Below are 15,261 nucleotides of genomic sequence, written 5' to 3' on the forward strand. Positions count from 1 at the left end.
GATGCCTTTCGGCCTATCTTAGATCTAAAGAGGGTCAATGCAGCTCTCAAGGTTCCCTCGTTTCGCATGGAAACGTTGCGGTCGGTCATTGTCGCGGTTCAGGACGGAGAGTTTCTAACGTCTTTGGATTTGACAGAAGCTTATCTCCACATTCCTATTCGTGCTGCTCATCAGCGATTTCTTCGCTTTTCGGTGTTAGGGAAGCACTTTCAGTTCTGTGCTCTTCCTTTCGGACTAGCAACGGCCCCCCGAACGTTTTCCAAGGTTATGGTAGTAGTGGCAGCGGCCTTGCGGAAGCAGGGGGTTCTAGTGCACCCGTACCTGGACGATTGGCTGATTCGGGCCAAGTCCAGGTCGGAGAGCGAGCTGGCTACTGCTCGAGTGGTTCAGTTTCTTCAGTCTCTGGGCTGGGTAGTGAACTTCGGCAAGAGTCATCTGGGGCCGGCGCAGTCGCTGGAATATCTGGGGGTGCTTTTCGATACCAAGAAGGGTCGAGTATTCTTGCCAGGTCCCCGGATTCGCAAGTTGCAGGGTCAGATTCGTCGGTTTCTGGCGGACTCAGCACCGACGGCCCGGGAGTATCTGCAAGTCCTGGGATTGATGGCGGCCACCATAGAGGTAGTTCCGTGGGCCCGGGCACACATGCGGCAGTTGCAGTCAGCTCTTCTCAGTCGTTGGTCACCACTGAGTCAGGAGTTGGACAGTCGTCTTCAGCTGGCGGTAGGCCCACGCCTCAGTCTCCGGTGGTGGCTAGACACAGAAAATCTGGAAAAGGGAATGCCGTTGGAGGCCCCGCAGTGGGTGGTCCTCGTCACAGATGCCAGTCTGCAAGGCTGGGGAGCTCATTGTCTCGGACAAGTGGCTCAAGGTCGGTGGACTCAGTTAGAGGCTCAGTGGTCCATCAATCGTTTGGAAACTCGGGCCATTCGGCTCGCGCTTCAGGCTTTTCAGAGTCTCCTGTGCCGGAAAGCAGTCAGGGTGTTCTGCGACAACGCCACCGCCGTAGCTTATGTCAACCGTCAGGGGGGCACAAAGAGTCAGGCGGTCGCGGAGGAGGCGGCGCTGTTGTGCCAATGGGCGGAGAGTCACCTGCTAGCGCTCTCCGCGGCACATGTGGCCGGAGTGGACAATGTGGACGCAGATTACCTGAGCAGGCATACTCTAGACCCCGGAGAGTGGTCTCTGCATCGGTTGGTGTTCGAGCGCATTGTGTCGGTCTGGGGTCTTCCCGAGGTGGACCTGATGGCTACGGCCCACAATGCTCAAGTGCCGAGGTTTTTCAGTCGTTGGAGGGACCCTCGAGCGGAAGGGATCGACGCTCTGCTGGTGCCCTGGCCTCAGGAGTTGCTGTATGTTTTTCCTCCATGGCCGTTAGTCGGACGCGTAGTTCAACGCATAGCTCGGCACCCCGGACGGGTGATTTTGATAGCCCCGAATTGGCCGCGTCGGCCATGGTTCGGAGATCTGGTACGGCTGGCGGTAGCAGACCCTCTTCCGTTGTCAGATTCAGTGGTGTTGTGTCAGGGCCCAATAGTGATGCCAGATCCGGCTCGGTTCTCGCTTACGGCCTGGCTCTTGAGAGGCACAGGTTAAAGAAGAAGGGCTTTTCAGCCAGAGTTATCGCCACCATGTTGAGCTCTCGTAGGCAATCCACTTCGTTGGCTTACGTCCGGGTGTGGAGAGTTTTTGAGCATTGGTGCGCAGGCAGACAGGTTCTTCCTTTTCGTGCGTCTGTGACTGATGTATTGGAGTTCCTACAGGATGGTATGGACAGGGGTCTGGCCTTGTCCTCTTTAAAAGTACAAGTGGCAGCTTTGTCCTGTTTTCGGGGGAAGGTTCAGGGGAAGTCTTTAGCTTCTAGTCCTGATGTGGTTCGTTTTTTGAAGGGCGTGAAGTTGCTGCGACCGCCTCGGCGGCGGATGGTGCCTCCGTGGGATTTGAATCTCGTTCTGGATGCTTTGGTTAGGCCGCCGTTTGAGCCCTTGGTTGCTGTTTCGGACAAGGACCTTTCATTAAAGACGGTTTTCTTGGTGGCCATTACTTCAGCTCGGAGGGTGTCGGAGCTTCATGCTTTGTCTTGTAGAGAACCCTTTTTGATTTTTTCCAAGGAAAAGGTTTCATTGCGGCCAGTACCGTCCTTTTTGCCCAAGGTGGTCTCAGAGTTTCATGTTAATCAAGTCATTTCCTTGCCAGTCTTAGGTAATTTGGCGGGGGATACGGAGCAGCGTCATCTGGCAAAGCTAGATGTGCGGAGAGTCTTGCGCTGTTATATTTCCAGAACTCGGGAGTATAGAGTTTCTGATCGTTTGTTCGTTCTGCATGGTGGTGCAAAGAAGGGCGCGGCAGCTTCCAAGGCAACGATAGCAAGGTGGTTAAAGGAGGCGATTGTTTCGGCTTATTTGCTAAAGGGTCGCTTGGCTCCTAAGGAGTTTTCGGCCCATTCTACCAGGGGAATGGCGGCCTCTTGGGCGGAATGTAGCATGATTCCTCCGTTGGATATTTGTCGAGCGGCGGTTTGGTCTTCTTTGCATTCTTTTGTTAAGCATTATAGGATTGATGTGCATGCCAAGGAAGAGGCAGGTTTTGGGGCTGCAGTGTTGACCTCTGGCCTTCGTGGATCCCGCCCGTAGGATATTTACTGCTTTGGTACGTCCCACGCGTCTTGACCGGTCTGGAGGGTCGTGGAGGAAGGTGAAATTAGATCTTACCTGCTAATTTTCTTTCCTCTAGACCCTCCAGACCGGTCAAGGCCCGCCCTGTCTATATGTCTGTATGTATTGTAGGCCAGGAGGTATGGTTGGTCTGTTGTTATTTCTTGGCAGCTGTTGATTGTTGTGTCTATGGATTCAGACTCTGTTTTACCAGTTTTTGTTGGTTGGAGTCTGAACAGGTGTGACAGTGTTTGGTAGTCCACCTGTGGAAGCACACACGAAAAAAGGGACACAGTAAGAGAAATAAAGAAAGTGTCCAGTTGGCAGTGACCACGTACAGGGTTGCTCTTTATAGTTAGTGTTATGGTTTCTCTGCTTTGTTAGTGTTATACTGGCTAGTGGATGTACTGCACAGGTTATATATACAGCATTCAAAAGCTCAGTGTTTCTCAGTCTCCCTCTGCTGGTAGGAGGACATAACCCACGCGTCTTGACCGGTCTGGAGGGTCTAGAGGAAAGAAAATTAGCAGGTAAGATCTAATTTCACCTTACTGCGTTTGAGTTCCTTTCTTTATCGTTTGCATAGAATAAAGTGAAAGTGTATCTTTATTCATTTAGGCTTGTGGCAAGTTCCTTGGAAGCCCTGGAAAACTCTTTTGCTCTTGGATCAGTCATGGAAAAGGTAAATGAGCTTCTGTACACTGTTTGACTTTGAGTTGGAAGATGGGGAGCTTAAAATGATTGATCTTTTAACTGTGATTCTCTTGTGGCAGGAAAAGAGCAGATCTGCTGCCCTAGAACTTGCTACCATGCTGTTATCAACGCCAACTCCATCCAGTGTCCAGCATCAGACAAAGAGTTTGCTGGCCAGTTTACACAGTAGTCGTGTAGCATACCACAACCATAAGGTAGGATTGTTTGTTTCATTCGAAATTTGTACACATTCTCAGTGGATTGCAAACTAACACTAGTCTATACGTGAATGTATTTATTTATGACATTTGTACCCCACATTATCCCAAGCCAGTTCGGGTTCAATGTGGGTCACAGTAAAGTAGAACAATTGACAAGTCCAAGTTACATTAGAAACTATGTGAAATGGACAAACCTCTTAAAATTACAATCTGATCAGATACATATGACGCTCAGTCTTCTGCATTTGCCTTTCATTGTGGAATAACTTACCTTCATAAGATTCAAAATTTATTTTCGGTAAACATTTTTCTTTGAAAGGTCCTTTAATGTATTGTAGCTTTTATGGAGATACTGGAGAGCTGGGATCTAGAACATATGGAAAACTACTATCTCTAACCTGCTTATTTTTTACATCTTTTTTCATTGCCTAACTACATAATCTAAACAATTTTCCTATTCTTTTTTCTAGCTAATTTTAATAAATAGATATTGTAAACTGAAGATCAGTCATCAAGAAATCCTAAAGAAACAACTTTAAAAGTTAGACAGTCACCTTTCCCAAAAAATAAAATACATATCATCAAAATGCACAAAATTCAGTAACAAACCATCATCAAGTTCCTAAAAATAAGTTGCAAAATAAAATCTATAATAAGTCATTTAACTCCTTAAACCTGTGTAAATAGATATCTTTACATTCTTTCTAAAAGTAACCAAGTCACATTCTTCCCTGATCTCGACTAGTAAAAGCTTCAGAAAACTGGATCTATAAAATAAAATAAAAATTCAATTACAAACATACAATTTAACAGAGAGGACAGGCAAATTGTCTTGAGGAAGAACAGAGCAAGCATATGGGGATGTATAAAACTCTTTAACACCCTGAGATACAAGGTCTTGCATAACTTTATTGGCATTCCCAGTTAAAATTGTGCACGCACTTCAACTGGAAGCTTATAGAGGTACACTAAAGAAGCTAATCTGATCCTTGTGCATACTGGAGGACTTGCAGTATTGTACCTGACAGTCTTACATACAAGATATGATGATAATCTAAGACTGAACACAGCAGACTGCAACGCTGTATAAAATTCACTTGAAGATTAAAAAAAAAAGAACAAACCCTTTAGGACATAGTAACTTAGTAAATGACAGCAGATAAAGACCTGCACAGTCCATCCAGTCTACCCATCAAAGCGGCCAGAACCATGTCTGCCACTCTGTGCAGGTTAAACTCCCTCTTCGGCAATTTGCCACAGTACCAACCATAAAAGGGCATGTTGATTGGTACTTTGTCTGCAGCATGGACACATCCATTGTCAATAGGACTGCTGCTCAATTCAAACTTTTGATCACGATTAGTTGCACGGTTGAAGTCGGACCATAACCAGCTGTTTATGGGGGGAGGCATGGAGGTGGGGGGGGGGGGAGGCACACATTTCCTTTCCCTCCTTCCCCCCTCCCACATTAGATATCATACCTTTGCTGCTGGGGATGCTGAAGCCATTAGAAGAAATCCACTGCTAAAGCATCCTCCTTTCTCCTCATGCTGCCTCAGGAGCGAGGAAGTCAGTGGGGTGCCTCCAGCTACCGATGCCAGTACTCCCCCAGCATGCTTGGGGAGTGCAAGCATTGGTGGCTGGAGGCACCCCACTGACTTCCTCGTTCCTGAGGCAGTAGGAGGAGACAGGAGGTGACTCAGGCAGCGGATTTCTTTGGCTGGGGGGGCTTCAGTTACCTCACCAGCCATTCAACAGGTACTGTAGTTTTAGAGGGGGCTTTCACCCATTCTCTCATGTGTTCCCCCCCCCCCCCCCCCCCCCCCGATCCTTCACCCATTCATGTGCCCCTCCCGTGCTTCCACCTATTTATGTGCCCCTCCCGTGCCTTCACCTATTCTCTCATGTGCCCCCCCCCGTGCCTTCACCCATTCTCTTTCTCATGTTGCCCCCCCCCCCCCCCCGTATGATTTTGTTTATAACTGATTTGTAGTAGTAGTAGTAGTAATTGGACTCACTACTAATCCTTAAAACACTGGTAGCTCTGTCCTGCATGCTTTCCTTCTGTAGCAATGTGTATTTTGGGACACGGTAGGAAGGGGGGCTGTCTAATATTTTAAATGTAAAATATGAACTTAAAGTTCTGTGTGTTGTATCAGAATTCTTCCTTCTAGAACAAAGGTTTTCAACCCAGTCAGTCAGGGTTTTCAGGATTTCTCTATTGCATTTCCTAAGAAAAGCAAGACTACAAGTCTCAGCATTCACTGTGGTAAACCCAGGACTGGACCAACCCTGTCCTGCAAATCTGAATTTAGGGGGTCTTTTAGTAAAGCTTACCTCAAGTTATTTGCAGTAGGGCCCATTTTATTCCTATGGGCCCTGCTTGCAGATAAGTCGAGCTAAGCTTTAGTAAAAGACCCCCTCAGTTCACAGCCTTATTCTAGAAGATACTGTTGGATTTTTTTAAATTAGCTGTTGCATTGCAAACGATACTCAGTAATTGGAGAGAAAGTAGTAAACTAAATGTTCATTGTGGGTGGAACTCGGTATGTTTTGTACATAAACTTAAAAAGAATCTATAAGTGGCTTGAAATTTGCATAGTTTTGATTATTTGTTGGCTTGTAGTTTGCACTCTTTCTTGTATCATAAGTTCTCATAGCACTCTATCCCACCACTTGCCTGTTCCATTGTTGGTTTAGATAAAAGGAAAGCAGTGATAACTTACCCTTTCCTGAAGAAAACACCTTTGGATATCTGATAACCACCCAGTTTCCAATTTAGTGCATGCTAAATGCTAGGAAGCCCGTATGTATCATTCGTGCACCTTAGTAAAAGGACTTCCTAGTTTGCTTTCAGAGGCGCCACTGCTTGACCACTCAGCATACTGGAGTGTATTTTAAGTTGGTAAACTAACTTAAGAATTGATTGACTTATAGGCAACAGTGGGTACGATACTTTCTACTTTTTGAATTAATGCTAGTCTCTAGTAGCTAAAAAATGGGTAACTAGCGATCAGTTGAAGGAATTATCTATTTTATTTCCTTATTTGGTTATTTAGCCCATCTAAACATAAGTCCCAGGGCAGGTCACAATTTCTGTATCTATAAATGAATTAAAATGTACATAAAACCCTCAATTTCAACCCTCATAAAATTACAAGGCTACCTAATTGATACAGAGCCCACAAGAAGGGCTTAAAATATTTTAAAGTGGACCTGCTGGGAAAAAAAGAAGGGAAGGGGGTATGTAAAATTCAAACATATTTGACAGGCATCTGTAAATTAGAAGGAGCTAAAATTTTCCATAGAAAAGGAATTGAAGTAGTCCTTTAACACCAGGCTGCCCAAGCACGCTCCGCTGTTGAGTGGTTTCAGACATACCCTTATAAAGTCTGCATTCTGCTGGAACAAAATTGAGTTGACTCATTGACTCTGGCTTCATTGCTTTGGATGCTCCCTAGAGATAGAGTGCTTGCACCAACTACTTGCCCTATCATATGACAGAGAGTGTGACTTCTGAGGGTCAAATTTTCCCCTCATTGCTGACAGTCCCCTTTTTCCTTTTGGACAGAGTTGGGGAGTGTGACTCAGATTATTACATTGTGTCAATTCTGACACCGATTTGCTTTCTTTTGAAGAGCTGGCTTTTGATTATCAATTGCTGCTGAGTGAACTACTTGCAGTTGTTGCATTTTTTGACCTCCAGATTGATGAGGTCTAAAGTTGGGCGGGAAAATACTTTTTTTTACAGGATCTCTTAAATACAGTATAGTATCTTTACCCTAGAGATAGGATGCCTCTCAACTTGTCATGCAGAATTAAGTGAGAAGCCAAGTTGAGCATCCCTTATGAGGAGTGCAGTTGGGAGGCTATGGAGGTGGCCTTGCCGCGCCTGTCCAGAGCTGTTAATTTTCAGAATGGGGTTAAAAATATGTATCATTGGCATCTTACTGTGGTCAGACTCCACCGTATCTTCTCAACTATCTCAGCATTTTGCTGGTGACAATGTGACGCAAAAGGCACTATGGGTCACATCTCATGGACCCGCCTTAAGCTTTGAGTTTATTGGAAAACAATATGAGCTTCAGACCTGGTTGGGACTTATAGTGCTTTGGGACTCAGGAATATTTCTGCTCAACAAACCGGTTCTGGGTCTGCTTCTGCGACAGCAAAGCTTTATTCAACATTGTCTTAATGCAGCACACGTTACATTGGTGGCTGTCTGGAAATCGGAGCTGGTGCCACCTGCCTATAAATGGATTACAAAGCTTTAGTATATTGTTAACATGGAGAATAATAAGACATTTGCTAAGTGGGATTATATTTGAGAGCCATTTCTTACTCATTGCTCCTAGAACAACTTGTTATGTAGCTTTGGGTTCTCTCCTCTGCTGCTTGGTTTAGTGAATTGGGAGGGGTGGGATGGGATTTACTTTTAAGACTTCATATTTTTCTCCCCTTTTTCAAAAATTAGATGTGGTTGGTTCTGACCTCATATCTGACAAGCACGTTGGTGTTGTGTATGTTTTGTTACTTGTACCTGTAGTTTCTTATGTTTGCTTGTATTGTTGGTTTATGCTTTCAATAAAATGTCCTCTTATAAAAAAAGGAATTTAAGGATCAGCAGTATTTTTTTAGGGAGCAGAATGTGAAAAATGTACTTAGGTGTGAAGACTTTTACAAGACACTGTAGTATTGTTGTGGTAGAATGTTTTGGTGGTGATATCTGAAGTCAGCAATGCAAAAAATCTGCAGATGGAATTTATCGACTTTTTTTTTTTTTGCAATTCCTGCTCCTCTGTGTGACTCCTGCTCCAGATCAATTTTTTGTACATTCTTCCTTTTGCTGGCTCTTCTCTTACCTTTTGTAAGTCCTTCTCTTGCTTTTCTTCTTATGCTCTCTGAATGTATTTTCTTGCAGGATCAGGCATTGTTGAGTAATGCCACTCAATGCTTGAGTAACTGCAGTAAAGAAGGGAAGGACCTTGATCCAGAAGTTTTTCAGAGACTAGTCATCACAGCACGTTCTATTGCCATCATGAGACCCAATAACTTGGTCCACTTCATGGAGTCCAAGTTTCCTCCGACTGAGGCAGGTGAGAGAACCAAGAATGTTATCCATTTGATTTTTGTTCATTAACAGCAGAGATGATCATGAAGAATCTTTGAACATTAGTTCTTTGTGTTGACAAAGACCTTTCCATTGGGAGTAAGTAGGTGGGCAGAATGCTTTTCATTCGCAGCTTGCATTTATCAGCAGTGTTGCTTTTTAAAAGCAGATGGCACAATTATTCAAATCATGAATGAATTATGAGAAATTAGAGGACTGGTGGACTTGGACATCTATAAGGCAGATGAAATATAATGTGGGCAAGTACATATAAGGAAAAATAATCCTATGTATATACAATCATGGCTTCCAGATTATGAGGAGAACTCAGCTGTGTGTGTACCAGTAGCTAAAAAAGCAAATGAAATGTTCATTGTTTGGAAAGGAAGAGAAAACAAAGTACATAAGTGTTGCCATACTGGGACAGACCGAAGGTCCATCAAGCCCAGCATCCTGTTTCCAACAGTGGCCAATCCAGGTCACAAGTACCTGGCAAGATCCCAAAACAGTACAATGAATACCATTTGCGGTTATGGTTGTCCATTGTAAAACATGTAGAACAGATGTGAAATATTTCAGAGTCAAGCAAGACAAATGAGGGTTCAGGGTGAACCCATCTCCTTTTTGAAGTGACACTTGTTTACAGAAGCAATGACTTAAGAGTGGATATGATATATTTTATAAAATTGTGTGCATTATGGGACCAAGGTCGTAGTGATAGTTATGTGCTTTAGCAAAAAGTACTACGGACAGTCTTTGAAAGTAACTGTTAATAGATTAAAACACATTTATGTAAATGGTGGTTTCTTTTTTAACCACAAAATCAAAGAGAGGCAGAAGCCAACTGCAACTCGAAATGCAGAAAACAAAGAGCAGTAGGGCAGCCAGTAGGCCCAACCCAATTTATTAAGATCAATAAATATATATATAAAAAAAAAAGTGATTCAATGTATATGTCCAGGCTTTAAATATTCATTCAGTCAGCCCATCATGTTTTGGCCTCACAGCTCCTGCATCGAGGCAATTTCAAATTTTGTTGCAAGTCAAACATCCACCTTATGGGTTGAACCACCTCAAAACAAAATAATAGAACCCATATTAGTAATGCTTAAAAGCACTTTTTCAACACACAGCAATGTACCAAATCAATTTTCTCTATCAAAGTATTTTTTTTAATTTGTTACATTTATATCCCACATTTTCCCACCTTTTTGTAGGCTCAATGTGGCTTACATATTACCATAGTACTAGGAAGCAGTCCTTGAAACCATTAGCAGATTTAAAACAAATTTACATAAATGGTGTTTTGAAATTGTTGAAATTGTGTTGCTAGAGTATATATGCTGTTTATTGTTAAGCAGCATAGCTAAGATTAAAAAAGGTTTAGACAAGCTCCTGGAATACAGGTTCGTAAATATTAGGCATATACTTGAGTGTCTCCACTGCTTAGTTCTGGAATATGGAAAGGACTTTCTTACTGAAATGTGCGGGTACTAGTGAGAGGCATGTTCAGGCCACTGTTGTTCTGACCTGTGGAACGTTTTCTGTTCTGATATAGTAACATAATAGGTGATGGCAGAAAGACAGATTGGCCCATCCGGTTTACCTGGTTTTCACACTGTGTAAAGAAAATGCAGTTGCTAGCTGTAAAAGTGTTCCCACTTGTAGGTTCTTAGTTCTTTTTATGTTTAAATTATGTTTGTTAGTATTAATGCAGACATCCACAATAAACAGCATATATGTACCATGATTACCTCTCAGTGCTGCAGAAATACAAACTTCCAACATAACCGTCCCACCTCTTAGACCTTTTTTAAATCTGTGTTTTTGCTTTCTCATTAATTCCCTACCTGGATAGATAAGCATTCAGGATCCCTTACTTCTAAAGCCAGGTACCTTGCCTGTCTTCTCTTCCTTATTCTAGCCTAATAATACATAGGCAAGGTATAGAATAAGGGAAGCTAAGGAAAGATATTTATTGCCGTAAAAAGTTGTTGCATGAGGGTATTACTAAAACTCCTTTATCATCTTAGAGCAACTTTCCAAATATCTTGAAACATGAACGGCATTAGCTGACTGGTGGAACACAATTTGAAAAATAGACTTATATTTGTATTAAAGTTAAAACACCTTACTCTGTACACAGCACTTGTAGTCCACAAATGCAAAGAAAATAATCCAATGCAAGTAACAGCAATAGAGGTGAAACCAATCAATTCAGATGATACAAAACAACTGTTAACAAATTATAAATCAGCAATTATACAAATGTTAAATAAAAGAAACTAAAAGCTGACTAAAAACCAGATTTTCAAAATAAAAAAGTCTTAAGGGACTTTTTAAATGTTGAAAAATTTCTATTCACCCTAAGTTCAAGCGGCAGAGAGTTCCAGAAAACAGCAGCCTGGTATGAAATAAAGGACAGTTAGCATATTTTACCTTTCGTACAGAAGGGTAGCATAAAAGAAGTAATTCCTGTATACAATCTGATTTATTGCATAAAATGCTTGTTAGCCACATCTACTATATAAAGCAGGATAGGGTCTGTCATGAAACTCCTAGCCACCTGCCTGGGGTTACCCTGTGGCCACTTAGAGGGTCTATCCCCAGCACAACTCAAGTCCGCCTGCATCTGCCGCTCATGCTCTACACTAGCACCCTCCTCCTACCGACTGGGTCACAACCACCTCTGGGCGAGTCTCCTGTTCTCAAATTATCCCCAGTGATTTCTAGGTTACTGGAGCCACAGTGCCAGTGGTCCCACAGTTCCCAGAAAGCACTCACAGACCCATCACATAAATCACCAGGAACCTTTATCAGTCCAGATAGGCAGAGGCAATAAACATTTATTGTCTTAAAAATAGAACAGTGAACAAAAAATAATCAGCAAAACAATAACAGCTAACTGAAATGTAGATCAGTTATAAAACTAACTAAATGTTTGCTTACTTCCTAGAAAGTACCTGGGGAGATCAGGGTATATATATCTGTTCAGAGCTTCAGCACAGAGATCTCTCTCTCTCTTCTCCTAGGCTGAAACTGAACTCAAAACCAGTAAAGTCAAAATGAGATGAGCCAATCAGAGCCCCAGTCAACAAGATTTCAAATATATACTGCTTCTCGTTTCCTATTTGTGTCAATCAAACTAAAGAAAAAACGCTCAGTTGTCTGTAACAGCTTTACAGCAAAGAAACGCCACCTGCCGGTCAAATAATACACTTCAGAGCATAATCAATGCAGGAAAATATCCAATACATTTTACAGAATTAAAACACACCGTTTCTTCACAGTCTCCATATAAAATTTAAAAAACCATAATCCCTAGTTTAAATTTCACACGTGCTTGAACCGGGAACCAATGCAATTCTAACATATAAAGGGTAACAGGAGTTAAAAAGGGGAAAAAACGGTGATAAGAGTGTACTACCGTCCGCCTCGCCAGGATGAGCAGGTAAACGCAGAAATGATAAAAGAAATCAGAGACGCGAACAAAATGGGCAATGTGATAATAATGGGTGACTTCAATTATCCAAATATAGAGTGGGTAAATGTAACATCGGGACACGCTACAGAGGTACAATTCCTTGATGAAATCAAGGACAGCTTTATGGAGCAGCTGGTGCAGGAGCCGACAAGAGAAGGAAAAATTCTAGACTTGGCCCTTAGTGGAGCGCATGATCTGGTGAGGAACGTTATGGTACTGGGGCCGCTTGATAACAGTGATCATAATATGATCAGTTTTGATATCGACCTTGAAGTAACTGTACACAGAAAGTCAAATACATTAGCGTTTAACTTTAAAAAAGGAGACTATGATAAAATGAGAAGAACGGTAAAAAAAAACTTAGGGGGGCAACTGAGAGAGTAAAAACTGTACAACAGGCGTGGACGCTGTTCAAAAATACCATCCTGGGGGCCCAGGCCATACATATTCCGAGAATTAGAAAAGAAAGACGGAAGTCCAAAAGACAGCCGGCCTGGTTGAAAAGTGAGGTGAAGGAAGCTATTAGGGCTAAAAGAAACGCCTTCAGAAAATGGAGGAAGGAACCGTCTGGAAATAACAAGAAGCAGCAGCATAAGGAGTGTCAAAGCAAATGCAGGCGCAGATAAAGAAGGCCAAGAGGGATTACGAAAAAAAGATAGCATTAGAGGCAAAAAAACATAGTAAAAATTTTTTCGGTATATTTAAAGCAGGAAGCTGGCAAAAGAATCGGTTGGGCCGCTGGATGACCGAGGGGTAAAAGGGGCGATCAAGGAAGACAAAGACGTAGCGGAGAGACTGAATGAATTCTTTGCTTTGGTCTTCACCGAGGAAGATTTGGGTGGAATACCGGTGTTGGAAATGGTATTTCAAGTGGATGAGTCGGAGAAACTTACTGACTTCACGGTAAACCTGGAGGACGTAATGGGGCAGTTCAGCAAACTGAAGAGTAGCAAATCTCCTGGACCGGATGGTATTCATCCTAGAGTACTGATAGAACTGAAAAATGAGCTTGCGGAGCTACTGCTAGTGATATGCAACTTATCCTTAAAATCGAGCGTGGTACCGGAAGATTGGAGGGTGGCCAATGTAACGCCGATTTTTAAAAAAGGCTCCAGGGGAGATCCGGGAAATTATAGAACGGTGAGTCTGACGTCAGTGCCGGGAAAAATGGTAGAGGCTATTATTAAAAACAAAATTACAGAGCACATCTGAGGACATGGATTACTGAGACCAAGTCAGCATGGCTTTTGTGTGGGGAAATCTTGCCTGACCAATTTACTTCAATTCTTTGAAGGAGTAAACAAACATGTGGACAAAGGGGAACCGGTTGATATTGTGTATCTGGATTTTCAAAAGGCGTTTGACAAGGTACCTCATGAAAGGCTTCAGAGGAAATTGGAGGGTCATGGGATAGGAGCAAATGTCTTATTGTGGATTAAAAACTGGTTGAAGGATAGGAAACAGAGAATGGGGTTAAATGGTCAGTATTCACAATGGAGAAGGGTAGTTAGTGGGGTTCCTCAGGGGTCTGTGCTAGGACCGCTGCTTTTTAATATATTTATAAATGATTTAGAGATGGGAGTAACTAGCGAGGTAATTACATTTGCTGATGACACAAAGTTATTCAAAGTTGTTAAATCACGACAGGACTGTGAAAAATTACAAGAGGACCTTATGAGACTGGGAGACTGGGCGGCTAAATGGCAGATGACATTTAATGTGAGCAAGTACAAGGTGATGCATGTGGGAAAAAAGAACCCGAATTACAGCTACGTCATGCAAGGTTCCACGTTAGGAGTTACAGACCAAGAAAGGGATCTGGGTGTCGTCGTCGTTAATACACTGAAACCTTCTGCTCAGTGTGCTGCTGCAGCTAGGAAAGCGAATAGAATGTTGGGTATTATTAGGAAAGGTATGGAAAACAGGTGTGAGGATGTTATAATGCCGTTGTATCGCTCCATGGTGCGACCGCACCTTGAGTATTGTGTTCAATTCTGGTCGCCGCATCTCAAGAAAGATATAGTAGAATTGGAAAAGGTGCAGCGAAGGGCGACTAAAATGATAGCGGGGATGGGACGACTTCCCTATGAAGAAAGATTAAGGAGGCTAGGGCTATTCAGCTTGGAGAAGAGACGGCTGAGGGGAGACATGATAGAGGTATATAAAATAATGAGTGGAGTGGAACAGGTGGATGTGAAGCGTCTGTTCACGCTTTCCAAAAATACTAGGAATAGGGGGCATGCGATGAAACTACAGTGTAGTAAATTTAAAACAAATCGGAGAAAATATTTCTTCACCCAACGTATAATTAAACTCTGGAATTCGTTGCCGGAGAAAGTGGTGAAGGCGGTTAGCTTAGCAGAGTTTAAAAAGGGGTTTCCTAAAGGACAAGTCCATAAACCGCTACTAAATGGACTTGGGAAAAATCCACAATTTCAGGAATAACATGTATAGAATGTTTGTAAGTTTGGGAAGCTTGCCAGGTGCCCTTGGCCTGGATTGGCCGCTGTCGTGGACAAGATGCTGGGCTCAATGGACCCTTGGTCTTTTCCCAGTATGGCATTACTTATGTACTTTAAACCCAAAGGAAAAAAAAAATCAATCTTACCATAGATGAAAGTAGCAATTAATTCTTTACCATGCCTGCAATCTGCGTTGGTCATTGCCTTCCTTATCTATTTTTGCTTTTCAGTGGGATTTGAAGATGGAACAGAACCAGTGAAAGGCACCGAAGCAGAGGGATTTAGTTTCATCACCCAGCTGGTTAGCCAGTTCTGGAAACTGCATGCCTCAAAACCCAAGAATTCTTTCCTGGCCCCAGCATGTCTTCCAGGTACAAAATGACTTATATATTCTCTGTGAATGCTTAAAGAACTTGGTCTTGTAGAGCAGCAAATTTCCAGAGTATGAAAAATGTCATCTTGCTTCTTATAGCCTCCATGCACAACCAGAGCATACAGTTACCTTATAGTGCATAACCTTCAATCCATTTGTGATTAGAAGTTGCAGGATAGATGTCAGACTTAGACTGGAGCATAGTTGGCGTGACCATATTAATAAAAACTGGGATACCCCCAACAGACTTTGTCACTCTTTTCCCTC

At 42.8% G+C, this 15,261-nt stretch overlaps 1 protein-coding gene across 4 annotated transcripts in view; it reads left to right on the plus strand.

Annotated features, from left to right (window-relative positions):
- UBR4 (ubiquitin protein ligase E3 component n-recognin 4) overlaps nt 1–15,261 on the plus strand; it is a 314,627-nt gene that overhangs the window by 161,538 nt on the left and 137,828 nt on the right. For all 4 annotated transcript variants that reach the window (XM_030185684.1, XM_030185685.1, XM_030185686.1 and 1 more), the window contains 4 exons: nt 3,270–3,333; nt 3,425–3,559; nt 8,487–8,661; nt 14,852–14,992. In XM_030185684.1, the coding sequence (XP_030041544.1) occupies nt 3,270–3,333; nt 3,425–3,559; nt 8,487–8,661; nt 14,852–14,992 (515 nt within the window). The remainder of the gene's footprint in view (nt 1–3,269; nt 3,334–3,424; nt 3,560–8,486; nt 8,662–14,851; nt 14,993–15,261) is intronic.

The sequence above is a fragment of the Microcaecilia unicolor genome, chromosome 13 (assembly GCF_901765095.1).
Source record: "Microcaecilia unicolor chromosome 13, aMicUni1.1, whole genome shotgun sequence".
NCBI lineage: Eukaryota > Metazoa > Chordata > Amphibia > Gymnophiona > Siphonopidae > Microcaecilia > Microcaecilia unicolor.